This window comes from Phytophthora parasitica, assembly GCF_000247585.1.
Source record: "Phytophthora parasitica INRA-310 unplaced genomic scaffold supercont2.92, whole genome shotgun sequence".
Classification (NCBI taxonomy): domain Eukaryota; phylum Oomycota; class Peronosporomycetes; order Peronosporales; family Peronosporaceae; genus Phytophthora; species Phytophthora nicotianae.
In genome coordinates this window covers 134,274-146,018 of record NW_008649078.1, presented here as the reverse complement: position 1 = coordinate 146,018, position 11,745 = coordinate 134,274, and the positions used below count along the sequence as shown (strand labels likewise).

Below are 11,745 nucleotides of genomic sequence, written 5' to 3'. Positions count from 1 at the left end.
TCGTGGAAGACGACAGCCGCAATTATGACCATCGATTTCTTACACTTCTGGATGTCCATGTTTGACGTTATAGAGGCTCTGAACGAGGTGAAGATCCTTATGGCTAAAATTCCTCGTAGCCACCCGATCGCACAGGAGAGTTTTGTGCAGATAGCGATGAGAATCCTGGATATTGAGGTCACATTGAAGGCGTCAAGGACAGATAGCACTAAGAATGCGTCTTGGGGATTGCGAATGGAGAAATGGGTGAGTTCTAGCAATGAAAGCAAAGCATCCTCTTCTAGAGATGCAAGTTCTACCGCAACACGAATGATCATGGGATCCGGCCGCAAGTTATCTTCGAATATAGCGCGAATCTTCCCAATTCGCTTTTTCCACCGTCGAAAGTGGTGGCAACCCAGAGTCCGACCAACGTTCGCTGTAGAAGGCCACAAAGTTACGAGACATCCGAGGGAAGAGCTAAAACTTGAAACTATTTTCTCGTCTAAGCAACGTGCGCTATTCATTCGCAAAAGTGCTCGGGTACTCTTCATCACAGAATACCTTGTACTGATCGAGTACGCCGAAGTCGTGCTGCCAATAGTCTACAGTACGTACATTGAAATTCAGCGTTTTTGTTAGTAAAACTAACACATTCTGTCAGGTGTGCACGAAGTTATTTTGTACAACATGCCCAACAGAGCTTTTTATCCAGCACTCGCCGATTTATCGCATGCCGAACTCTTGGCCTCCGTCAAGAACGTGCTTCTGTACAGCTCGTTCGAGTTCGTCTCGCTTATCATGGCGCTCGTCGTTCTTAAACGTATTCTGCAATTTTCTACACTGCACCAATTGGCTTTTGTACTCGAGACACAAGCTGCGATGGTGCAGTCCAAGTTGACTACACTCTTCGTCTATGTCATGCAAGTGCCATTGGCACATCTCGGTGACTCACTGTGAGTGCCCGCTCTTGATTCTAATGATTTTTACTAAGCAACCTAACATCACAACTAACTCGACAATGCTTGAAGTGTTACTCCCAGGGGCCGGCTTCACGTTTAAAGTTTGCCTGGATTCATTCAAGCCGCAAGTTGAAGCTGTTGCCCTGTTATAGACAGTCTTAGACTTGGTTCTAGTCGGTATCTCGACACGCATTGAGTAAGAAGGTGGAGCGGCTACATCGCGCGGGATTGAGCACCAACACGATGGCACCTGAATCAATAAAGAACATGCCGTGCTGCTGATTGCTGTAAGTGCGGAATTGTAAAATACATCAAAATCAATGCTAAGCCCACATGTATGACGAGAGCAGGAAGCCTAGCCTATCCCAAACAGCAAAACTGCTATGCCTGATAGCTGTCGCTAGACTATATCGTCGATGTTTTGTCGTTTCCATCTCTCATCCTCTATTAGTTGGCCGAGTTGGTCAGACGCTTGGCCTCAAGCTTCGCCACCACCTCAGCCTCTAGACGCCGGATGTCCTCCATCGTAAGACCGTACCATTCATCCGTCTGGCATTGCGCCTGACGGAGAGTGTTGTGGAACAGCTGCCGTTGCTGGTCGCGAATAATCTTCTCCGCCTTTAGGTTGCAACAAGGTACCGCAGTAAAATGTTAGGAAAAAACGTAAAAAAAAAAAAAAGAAAAACAGTATCAAAGGCTGTTCGTGACCTACCTTGCCTTGTACGCCCCAGTAATCGAAGTTGATGCGTACAACCTTGTAGCAAGTCATGATGGGGTCCACGGTCTTCATCCAGCCGCGAGTCAGCGGTCCACGCGAAGTCTTAACGGACTTGTACTGGAACCAATAAAACACACCAATCTTTAGTGACTTCTCGCACAACAGAAAACCTGAAACTACGTACCGTGGCCGGATCACGGTCTTCCTTGAGCTCCTGCTTGGGCATCTTCTCCGCAATGTCCAAACTGCAAAATTGCTCCAATTAATCAGTCACCTTATATACTCTCAACTGCCACCAACGTACACTTCGACTTTGCGCTGCTTGAGCTCGCTGCTGCTCATACCGATTGCGTTCTCCGAGTCGCCCCGGTCCGCCTTGTGCACGGACTCGATCGAGATGTAGAACTTGTGCTTGGCCAAGTAACCGTTGACGATGACGGTCACGCAGTGCGGGTACGCGTTCCACGCCTCCTCGATCAGCACCATGCTGTCCTCCGGGCAACTACACATCAAAATTCACAAAAGTCAGCAACATTCTCGCCACCATTAATTGTATAGCCGTGCTTACAAAGCGGAAACGAAGCCAGGGATTTTGGACTTGCAGTAGTAATGCTTGCGCGTGTACTGGCCCTTGTTGCGTGGGATGGTCCAGCCCGAGATGCTCGACACGCCCATGTGGCCGTCCGTGTTATCATAGGGCTCGTTCACCAGGATTTCCACGCCCTCACCATCACCCGTGAGCTGCTCGCTGGCGTTCACCACCATGTACAGCTGAGCCACTTGGAATTCCTCCACACTCATGTGCAGCGGAACGCGAAACTCGTGAATCAGTACCATCGTCTCTTACTCAGCAACCAGGCGGTGTTTAAAGTTGCAACAGACTGCGCTAAGAAGAGCAGACGGTGGTGAATGCAGTGCACTAAGTTGCACGTCGGACGGAGCGCTGGATGAAGCAGGAAGACGCACACTAGGAACCCGCGAACAAGGGGGAGCAACTCCTTTGAGAATGGCGTAACGGGTTGCTTGGAGAAACAGTGCAGAATAGAATAAGCCTAACATATCCCATAGGTTCAACCCAGAATCAGACAAACCCTATGTTATCGAATACTAAGAAGAAACGTATTTTACGAGGAGTTTCACGGTACTGCATCAATGTGATGCTGACACGTCGTTTACAGTCAGTTCAGCAATAAAGGGTCTCGTCGAGCATGGGTAACAGCGACAGCAAGAGCAAGTTCCGCGAGAGCGTGTACAAGCTCAACAATGAGGTGATCAGCAGCAAGAACCTCGAGTTCTGGGACAAGCTGTGGCGCATCCCCACGGTGGCCGAGGAGATCTTCACGCTCATCCAGCCGGACGACGTGCGCATGCTGCGTCACCAGCAGCCCGAGAATCTGGCGACGATGCTCAAGCAGGCGGTCTCTCAGATCGTACAGATCGTGGACACGCCTGTACCAAAGTATTACCAGCAAGCACTCAACTGCGTGCGTGTATTGACGCGTTTAGTGCCCTTTATACTCGAGGAGGGCGGCGACGAGTTCGTCGAGAAGCTTTTCTGGAGCGTGGAAGGGGAGGAAGGCGTGAAATCCGGCGACGAAGAGGATGAGACTAAGGACGAAACAACCGGAGCGGAACCACTGGCCAAGCAGATGATCCACGCTATTATGGGGCTTTTGTTCCTGCCAGAGTTCACAGTCTCTATCCACGCGTACAAAGGATACGGAGAGGAGCGACGCAGTGCCACACGCAGTGGCCAAAGCACGACTAGTGGATCGTTGGTGTTTCCCAGTCTGTTGTGGCACTCAGGTGTGGGTTATCCGGACGCAAGTGTGGTTAACTCTTCCAATTACGACAGGAACAGGAAGGAGGTACTGGCGTTGCTGTTGACGTGCTTTTCAGGCATTTTGTATCAGACAGCAGAGACCTGCAGTCAGTGGAAGGATAGATTCCTGGAGGTGGCTACAGCTCCCGACTGCCCCTTTGCACCGACGCTGTTCTACTCGCTACTGAACATCGTGGTGTCCTATGATCCCGTGGGGTGGGGGGTGCCCTACGCTGGCTCGATTGTGTCGGACGATCGCGAGCTGTTGGTGGACTTGTCACTGCAAGTTCTTCTGGTGCTGCTGGACTTTGGCCAGACGACTCAAACTAATGTCGTAGCCACCTCCAAGCCGCAACAGGGAGGCTCCACTCCTGCAGCGAAGCGCAGGTCGTCGTCGGTCACGTCACGTTCGTCCAATCCGGTATTTGACGGTGTGCCGAACGTGTACCGTAACTTGCTGTCCGCACTGCAAAGACCGGAAGATTTCCAGTTGATCTTCTCAGGACTCTCGCGTCTATTGAACAACTACCACCAGTCCATGAGTACGCTTCTGCCGAACTCGATCAAGCAGATTAAGTGCCACCAGGAGCTTCTTGTGTTGCTGTGGAAAATGCTGGATGAGAACTCGGAGTTCTTGCAGTATGTACTCAAGAAAGCAGACGTGAACCAGTTGGTGGTGCCGCTGTTGTTCTTGATGTACGAGGGCAGACAGGAACCCGCCAAGGTGGGGATGATCCACATTTGCACCTTCATTTTGCTGTTATTGAGCGGTGAACGTGACTTCGGTGTGAACCTCAACAAACCGTTCAACAACCACCTCCCACTGGACCTGCCTCCGTTCTCTGGAAACCACGCTGATCTGCTGATAGTGTGCCTGCACAAGATCATTGTCAGTGGCTACGAGAAGCTCAACTCGGTGTACAACTGCTTCCTGACCATCATCTGCAACATCTCACCGTACTGCAAAAAGCTCAACATGGTGTCGGCGGTGCGTCTACTGCGATTGTTCAAGCTGTTCGCACAGCCGAGATACCTTTTCGACAACGAAGCGAACCACCACCTCGTCTTCTTCCTGCTTGAGGCATTCGACAACATCATTCAGTACCAGTATGAGGGCAACCAGCAAGTCGTGTACGCTATGATCCAGAACAAGAACGTCTTCTACCAGCTCAATGACCTGCAACTTCCACCTATTCGCGCATCAACGGAGAGCAAGAAGCCCGTGAAGAAGGAAGGTGAGGCAGCAGAGGAGCAGGAGGAATCGCAGGAGTTTGTCCCTACAGTTGAGTGGCTGACTGCCTGGAAGAAGAAACTTCCCTTGACGACGAGTCTTCGTCTGCTCCAGTACCTCATTCCTCAGCTAGAGGAAGCCTGTAAAAAGGCTGGAGGCAGTCTGGATGAAGATGCGATGCTGTATTTCCTGCGTACGACCACGATGGTTGGTCTGTTGCCTGTGCCACACCCGATCGTGATCAGAAAGTACCAGATCAACCAGTTCACGCACCTGTGGTTCACTACGTTCACGTGGGGTGTCATCTTCCTGCGCAACCAGGTGCTGCCTCTCTTTGACGGCGGAGCCATCACTCTGTTCACCATCAGCGTCCTATAAGAAGAAAGGTAAACATGGTAAGTCACGATCGAAGTGGACAGGCCAGGACTGACAACAAATCGCCCTATGCGTTAATGAAACAGTGAGTTCGATATATCAGCTAAGCTTTGATGCAGCATAGGCAAGGCTATTGATACAACTCGAGCTCTGTCGGACTGCCCTAGCTGTCTGTAATCTGCAGGATGAACGGGTCAGTCCTGCGTACGTCTCTCCGTCACGGCATTGGCACGGACAGGAAGTGAAGAAGGAACTTCTCCATCTTTTCCGCTCGCTGAACGGCGTTTGCTTGTGCGACCTCGAACTCGTGGGCATCTCGACGTAGTCGCTCTTCGGGGGGACCGTTCTTTGAAGGAACGAGTATATTAGACTGGTTGGAGCCTACGCTTGACACTGTCGAGGCTGTAGATGAGTGGGAGTTGGGCTGCTGGTGCTCATCAAGAGCCAAGACACGCCCTACACTCGAGTCTTTGCCAAAGTTCCGTCTACACGGCGACACGAGGCACCGACCGAAGACGAACGCCAGCTTCTCAGGTGACAGTTTGTTTGTGGCTCTGTGTTTGATCACTTCTCGTAAGAAAGACACCAAGTACACCACCACGTTGTATCGCACTGGAGGTAACCCATCCAGCAACGCTCGACATCCTTGTGCCATGTTGCCGTTCGTACTTGCTACGGCGGCTGCCAGCGCTTCGTCCAGCACCACACTTTGCCGTAAAGCTTGAAGCCAACGAACCAGCAACTCAGCCGTGGAGTAGCCACTGTGTTGAGGAAACGGAGCGCCTGTGTCCAGAGCTTCTCGTAGCTGTACAATCTCCATTTTACTACCCGCTTCAACAAACAAATTCTTCTCGTGCATGTAGTTCTCGTAGATGTCGTTCACCATTCGCCAAAGTTCCTTCGGCACCTTCTGTGAATCGCTCGGTGTAGTCGAACTCGGCGGTCCAGTTGATGACTGTGGCGACATCAGGGATTTAGCGTCAACACCCGTTGCGCCACCAACCCAAACGCTAAAGACCGAGGCTGCAGGAGAGCGAGCTGCTGTGAACTTCGCTTGTCGGATAGGCTCCGAGCAAGCCACCAATTGCTCCAGAGAGCTACCGAAACACGAGTTAGCGTATTGTCCAGAAACCACTAAAAAGTAGTCGCGTCCGTTCTCAACTCGTAAGATCATTGTATCGTCCAGCGTCTCCTCTCCGCTTGTGAGACCATGCGCGACATTCACGTCAACGAGAGCGGTGATGGAGATCTCCATCTTTTCACGAGGTGGGATCATGCCAAACATGGGTGCAACACTAAGCCAAGACTTGCATATCGCGACATCTTCCAGCTTTGGAATGAACCGAAAGTGTGCCACAACGAGACCAGTGTTCTCGATAATCACCTTTTTCTTCTGCTCCACGCCGTACTTGAGCTGTGAGAACGAAAACACGCCGCTGCTTGTAGTGCTGCCGTCTTCCTGGAGTAACCGAACCTTGGGCATATTCTCGTTCTCCCACTTGTCCAACTGCATCATGATTTCACGAATGACGTCGTTTTTCTTGGACTCGACTTGGTCCTTCACTTGGATGTCGAACAGCGCGTTAACTGGCTTGTGATCGGACAGATCCAAAGCAGGAACTGAGGAATAGCTGCGTAGCTTCACGTCCGTCGGGTTCTTCGCTCTCCATAGCACACGATCGCACCAAGCTGGTGCGCGCAGTTTCTTTTCGGGGCGTTTTTCATACTCTGACGTACCAGCTTGGAACTTGTACGTCGGAGGAAATGTAAGCGGGCCTTCCTCGAAACCTCTCATGACCCTCCCTGATCGTCTCTCGTTCGTTAGTTGATCATGTTGCTGCAGCTCATTCAGCGATTGCCCGCTCTCTGCAAGACGGAAAACCTCCTCAGTCGTCAAGGTATCCTGGATACGATAGTTTAAGTCACCGATCCAGAACACGAAGTCGTGGTTAAGAATCGAAGGTTCGCCGCTCCAAAACCTGCCACTGAAAGACAGTAAACCTCGTTAGCGCATACTATAACGGCACCAAAACCATACAACGCACCTCGGATCTTGTACTGGCGCAACAGTTCCGTCCTCAGCATTCTCCTCGAACTGAATTTTACTCAGAATATTGAGATAGTCAGCATTCCTCCCAGCCACATTTTCTCGATGAGCAGCCAAGTGAGCGCACACAAAGCAGAGCGTGCTGCTATAGAATTTAAGCCTCACAGCAGCTCCTCCTTTGTTGCCCATGACACCCATAATCCCCACACCAGCGGTAGCTCCTTTGATCTCCTTCACGTGGTCCCAATGGTCAGTTCTAACGAACACTAGCAGTAGAATTCCCACCAGATGCTTCTCCAACACCACTCTGTATTGTACTGCAGTCTCGGAAGCTGCTGTAGAGGCTCCAACATAGCGATTCAAAGCTGTAAGCATGGCTTCCTCCCACGCCGAGCTGCGCTGCACCGTTAGTGCGCTATTGACCACCACATTAACAGCATTGAGATCTACAATCTCCTGGAATCCTAAGGCTACAATATCTGGCGGTTCTCGTCGACTCTCTGTCGTTGTAGGGTGCAGCCAATCGACAATTTTAGTCGCTTCAGCGGGACCAAGAGGCTTCTTAGCGTTGACGTTCCATGTGCCTGTGACGACGCGTGTAGGGCGGAATTCTGTATACGAGGCTTGGCGCTGTTGTAGTTGCTGCTGGATCCAGTCTTCGCGGATAATATCCATCACCACCGGGTTGTAGTACTTGCCATTGACCGATTGAGATGCTGCAGAGGAGGCTGAGGAACAGGAGGACGAGCCCAGAGACTCGACCTCACAGTTGCTGCCGCGACCCTGGGGACCGAGCGATGAATTCATCGCAACAGGAGACGGCAGCACCGCCGCAGCGGACGGGGGACCTCTCGCAGCCATGCCAGAAGCACGAGGAGTTTCTTGTTCCCTTGCGCCTCTTGGAATGTCGTAACGCAGTTTGTATATACAGTAGCTGACACCTTATAAATAACTTATTTAAAATAAGTATTTTCCATCGAATCAGAATGTTAATAAATTTCTTCTGATAAAAAAAAGAGTGTAACCCCTAGGGTTACGTTCTCAGGAAGAATCCAATCGGACAGACGAAGAAACAGAGGCTAAAAGGTTAGTGATCGTCTCTGTGTCTGCGGCGATGGAAGGGCGCAACGGCAAGTGGGTGAACGTGGACTACACGAATCGGATCATGGAGGAGTCGGCGGCGCTGCCAGCGGGTGGGGCTGCGGCACCTCCTGCGAATAACAGCGGACTAGATGACCTGACGCCATTTCTCCCAGCTTCTGACGGTCAATACGACCGTTCCATGTCGTCTATGAACTCGTCCTCGACCTCCTCGGCGCGAGGTGAGCCTCTGTCCAACATCCAGGTGACCGTTAGTGAACCTGTGAAGCAGGGAGAGGGTATGAACGCCTATATCTCATACAAGATCAGCACTACAACGACGCGTCCGCAGTTTTCTAAGAGCTCTTTCTCCGTCGTGCGTCGCTACAGTGATTTCGTATGGATTCACGGCCACTTGAGTGCCATGTACCCTGGCGTTGTAGTGCCTCCACTGCCCGAGAAGCTCCTAGTGGGACGCTTCTCGCCCGAGTTCATTGAGAGCAGACGCAGAGCGCTGCAGTTGTTCCTACACCGCTGCTGTTTGCACCCTGAACTACAGCACAGTGAACACCTCACCACCTTCTTGGAAGCCAGCGAGGATCAGCTACAGGCTTTCCGTAAGGATCCGCGTCATGCAGCGCCCAATGCTCAACGTGGGGTGTTGTTCCAATGGCTGGACGACACAGTGAACACCATCTCGTCCACATTGATCGCACCTGCAACGAACTTGCCCAAGACCCCAGCGGACATTGAAGTGGAGGACATGATGGCTTACATTGAAGGCCTGGAGCCAATCATGACGGGGCTGCACAAGCATGCCCATGGACTGACGAAGCGTGCAAGGGAGATCGCTGACGGACTCTTTGAGTTTGGAGTGTCATTCACGTTATTGGGTAAATCAGAGGAGAATCCGTCGCTGCAGGAAGGATTGAATCATATTGGACACTGCTCTGACAAGCTGTCGATCTTGGCTGCCGAACATGCTGAACGTGAGGCACTGCACTTTGAAGAGCCAATATTTGACTACATTCGTCTGGTTGGGGCTGTGAAGGCTGCGCTGCAGAAACGCAACGAAGTGAGATGTGCGTATGGCGCTGCAGTGGCGAATCTGGAAGCCAAGGAAGTTGCGCTGGCTAAACTGTTGAAACATGCTCGAGGTGGGTCCTCGGAAGAGAAGGTTCAGCTTGCAGAGGGCGAAGTGCGTACGGCGCAGCAACAAATGGAAGATGCGAAGCTGGAAGACGACATTGTTACGGAACGTGTGCTGCGTGAAGTGGAGAGATTTAAGCGTGAGAAGCTGGCAGACTTTAAACACATCATCTTGGACTACATTCAGATGCAGATCGAGTACAGCAAAAAGGTCGAAGATGAGTGGCAAAAAGTGATTCCGCAGCTCACGAGAATTCATGTGGAGAATAGCGGGTCTCCACTATCATCCATGAGTCCCATTTCAGAAGCCGCAAGCAATGGCACTTTCCAAGAACGGGAACCACCAGCACCTTCTATTGGTCCAGTGATTCAGGAGGACTATATCCCGTCGAATGGAGACTTGGCGGATAGTCTGTCGGACTTGACACTGATGGCAAACGACAGTGTGGGTGAGGATCCGTTCCAGCGTTCGCCTTATGGTTCTCGGCCTATGGAGGACTCAAACCCGGACGTGTCACTATAGGGGAGGCTCCTGCTGAGAGCATCTTGTGTTGGCAATCGATTATATTTTAATGTAAGCAAGGAAACTTATTTGTTGTCTCTCTATTGTCCAGTTGTAGGACGCTGGCTATTGCGTTGAGCAAGTGCAGCAGCAATCTGGTCACGGGAAGGTAATATCCATCGCCCGTAGCTGTCTTGGTAACGTAGTTGTCCTGCTGCCTCCTTGCGATTCTGGATAAACTCTGTACCATGATACAGCGCCACCCCTGCTATTACAGTAAGAACAATGCAAAGCACCAGCATCGCGATTTGGTTGCCTGATAGTCCTATCAGCTTCATAAGCGAAAGCGACTCGAACTTCAACACGGGTACAGGACATGAAGGTTCACCGCTGGTGACATTGGAGCCGGCGGTGAGGTTCACGGGGTAGTCAGCATATACGTACAGGTTACACGGACCGTAGTTACCCACGCCGCTGCCACGAGCTATGCGCATGTAGCCGTCCTCGCCCCACATAGTACCCCAAGTATTTCGGATGATCCAGAATTTCTCGCCAGCATCCGTCTCACCGAAGCCCACGACTACCACAGCGTGGTTTACCTCGTCTCCGTCACTAAGACAGTCTTTAGCATCGTAAATCCCGCCAGCATAATGACGAAAGCCGTCTCCGGTAGCGTCAATGTTGGCAGTAACAGGTCCACTGGTCACAGCTCTAAGCAGAGCCTTCTCACTCGCAGCCACCACCTTGTAGTCCGACACACTCGACTTCCATGTCACAGCCACATCAGCAGTAAGCGACGAAGAGCATTGAGGGTGAGTCTCGTTCGTTGCCATCACGTATGGATACGCACTCCCACACGAGATACCGTGAGGCTGTGCGAGCTGCAGATACGCGTATGTGAGGAATGGCATTCCACCGGCACACCCCTCAGACGAGCTGGTCATGTTATCCTCAAATTTACTCCGGATATGGTCCAAATCCGCCGAGCAGCTCAGCACCTGTTCCACACTTAACGGTGATGCCTGCACGTCGTTCTCAATGGCATATCTCGACTCCACTGCGGCTACGCCTGCAAAGGCCCAACAACTTCCGCACGTTCCCTGGTTTTTTATTGGTGTCATATACTTTCCACCTTCCTTGGTGGTCCAGTCCAGCTCCGTCGGCACCTCAATATCTTCTTCATCATCGTCACTTTCGCTCGACCCGTCGTCTAAGTCAAAGCTGATCGTAACCTGCTTCCCTCTCTTGCGTCTATTCATTGTCGGTTGTTTCTTCCTCTGCTTCCTCCTGGGCGAATCTCTGTCCGGTCTGGAGGTCAGAAATGCGCGATACTGCTCGTCCGTCAAGTCGCTGAGCCCGTTGTAGCCCATGAAGTAGCTCTTCTTGCCTGCTGCGTGCTCTGCATTGCCCTCGTCCACCACTCGCTCAGTGTCAGCCAGAGCTTCTGCCCTCGTCGCTTCGGAGTCTCTTGTAGGCCCCAGCAGCGCACGCCGGCGTGTACGCGTCTGTGCGTGGTGTAAACGCAACTCGAAATCCTCCACCACCTGCATAGGTACCGCTGCCGCGTCGTGTAGAGCGCAAAACAGTAGAAAAACTCGTAAAATGCGCATATTTTGAAGGCTTGTGCAGTGAGTCTGGGATGTTATGCGCGAGAATTGGTACTGCGAAACGTGTGGAAAGAGGCGAAGCACTCGAGGCACAATACCAGAGGAGGACTCAGTGCAATAGAGAGCCCGAGCAGCAATGTCAAACCTTCAGGAAGAGGCGGCAAGTCCGGTTCGATCCTGGGCATGCGGGTTGTTACTGCAAAAAGTGGATACTTGCAGCTGTGCTGATATGATAGTAGAGAAACTATGCAGTTGACTTGATTTGAGTATCTG

The 11,745-nt window shown here is 51.6% G+C and overlaps 6 protein-coding genes across 6 annotated transcripts; 3 read left to right on the top strand and 3 right to left on the bottom strand.

Moving 5' to 3' along the window:
• Nucleotides 1-24: 24 nt before the first annotated feature.
• PPTG_18750 (hypothetical protein) lies at nt 25-939 on the top strand (the record flags this gene model as incomplete). The annotated part of the gene is made up of 2 exons (XM_008916988.1): nt 25-589; nt 644-939. 2 exons carry the CDS (start codon nt 25-27, stop codon nt 937-939), a joined length of 861 nt encoding a protein of 286 aa, XP_008915236.1.
• A 271-nt stretch (nt 940-1,210) lies between these two features.
• On the bottom strand, nt 1,211-2,722 carry PPTG_18749 (hypothetical protein). The gene is made up of 5 exons (XM_008916987.1): nt 2,228-2,722; nt 1,964-2,161; nt 1,844-1,904; nt 1,654-1,776; nt 1,211-1,559 (listed from the first exon to the last, which is right to left on the bottom strand). Exons 1-5 carry the CDS (start codon nt 2,494-2,496, stop codon nt 1,389-1,391), a joined length of 822 nt encoding a protein of 273 aa, XP_008915235.1. The 5' UTR covers nt 2,497-2,722; the 3' UTR covers nt 1,211-1,388.
• Nucleotides 2,723-2,838: 116 nt separating this feature from the next.
• Nucleotides 2,839-6,017, top strand: PPTG_18748 (hypothetical protein). The gene has a single exon (XM_008916986.1). It carries the CDS (start codon nt 2,868-2,870, stop codon nt 5,088-5,090), a length of 2,223 nt encoding a protein of 740 aa, XP_008915234.1. The 5' UTR covers nt 2,839-2,867; the 3' UTR covers nt 5,091-6,017.
• On the bottom strand, nt 5,096-8,098 carry PPTG_18747 (hypothetical protein). The gene is made up of 2 exons (XM_008916985.1): nt 7,133-8,098; nt 5,096-7,072 (listed from the first exon to the last, which is right to left on the bottom strand). The coding sequence occupies exons 1-2, from the start codon at nt 7,993-7,995 to the stop codon at nt 5,305-5,307; spliced, it is 2,631 nt and encodes an 876-aa protein (XP_008915233.1). The 5' UTR covers nt 7,996-8,098; the 3' UTR covers nt 5,096-5,304.
• A 66-nt stretch (nt 8,099-8,164) lies between these two features.
• On the top strand, nt 8,165-9,993 carry PPTG_18746 (hypothetical protein). The gene has a single exon (XM_008916984.1). It carries the CDS (start codon nt 8,249-8,251, stop codon nt 9,884-9,886), a length of 1,638 nt encoding a protein of 545 aa, XP_008915232.1. The 5' UTR covers nt 8,165-8,248; the 3' UTR covers nt 9,887-9,993.
• PPTG_18745 (hypothetical protein) lies at nt 9,908-11,737 on the bottom strand. Its single transcript, XM_008916983.1, has one exon. It carries the CDS (start codon nt 11,473-11,475, stop codon nt 9,967-9,969), a length of 1,509 nt encoding a protein of 502 aa, XP_008915231.1. The 5' UTR covers nt 11,476-11,737; the 3' UTR covers nt 9,908-9,966.
• Nucleotides 11,738-11,745: the final 8 nt, after the last annotated feature.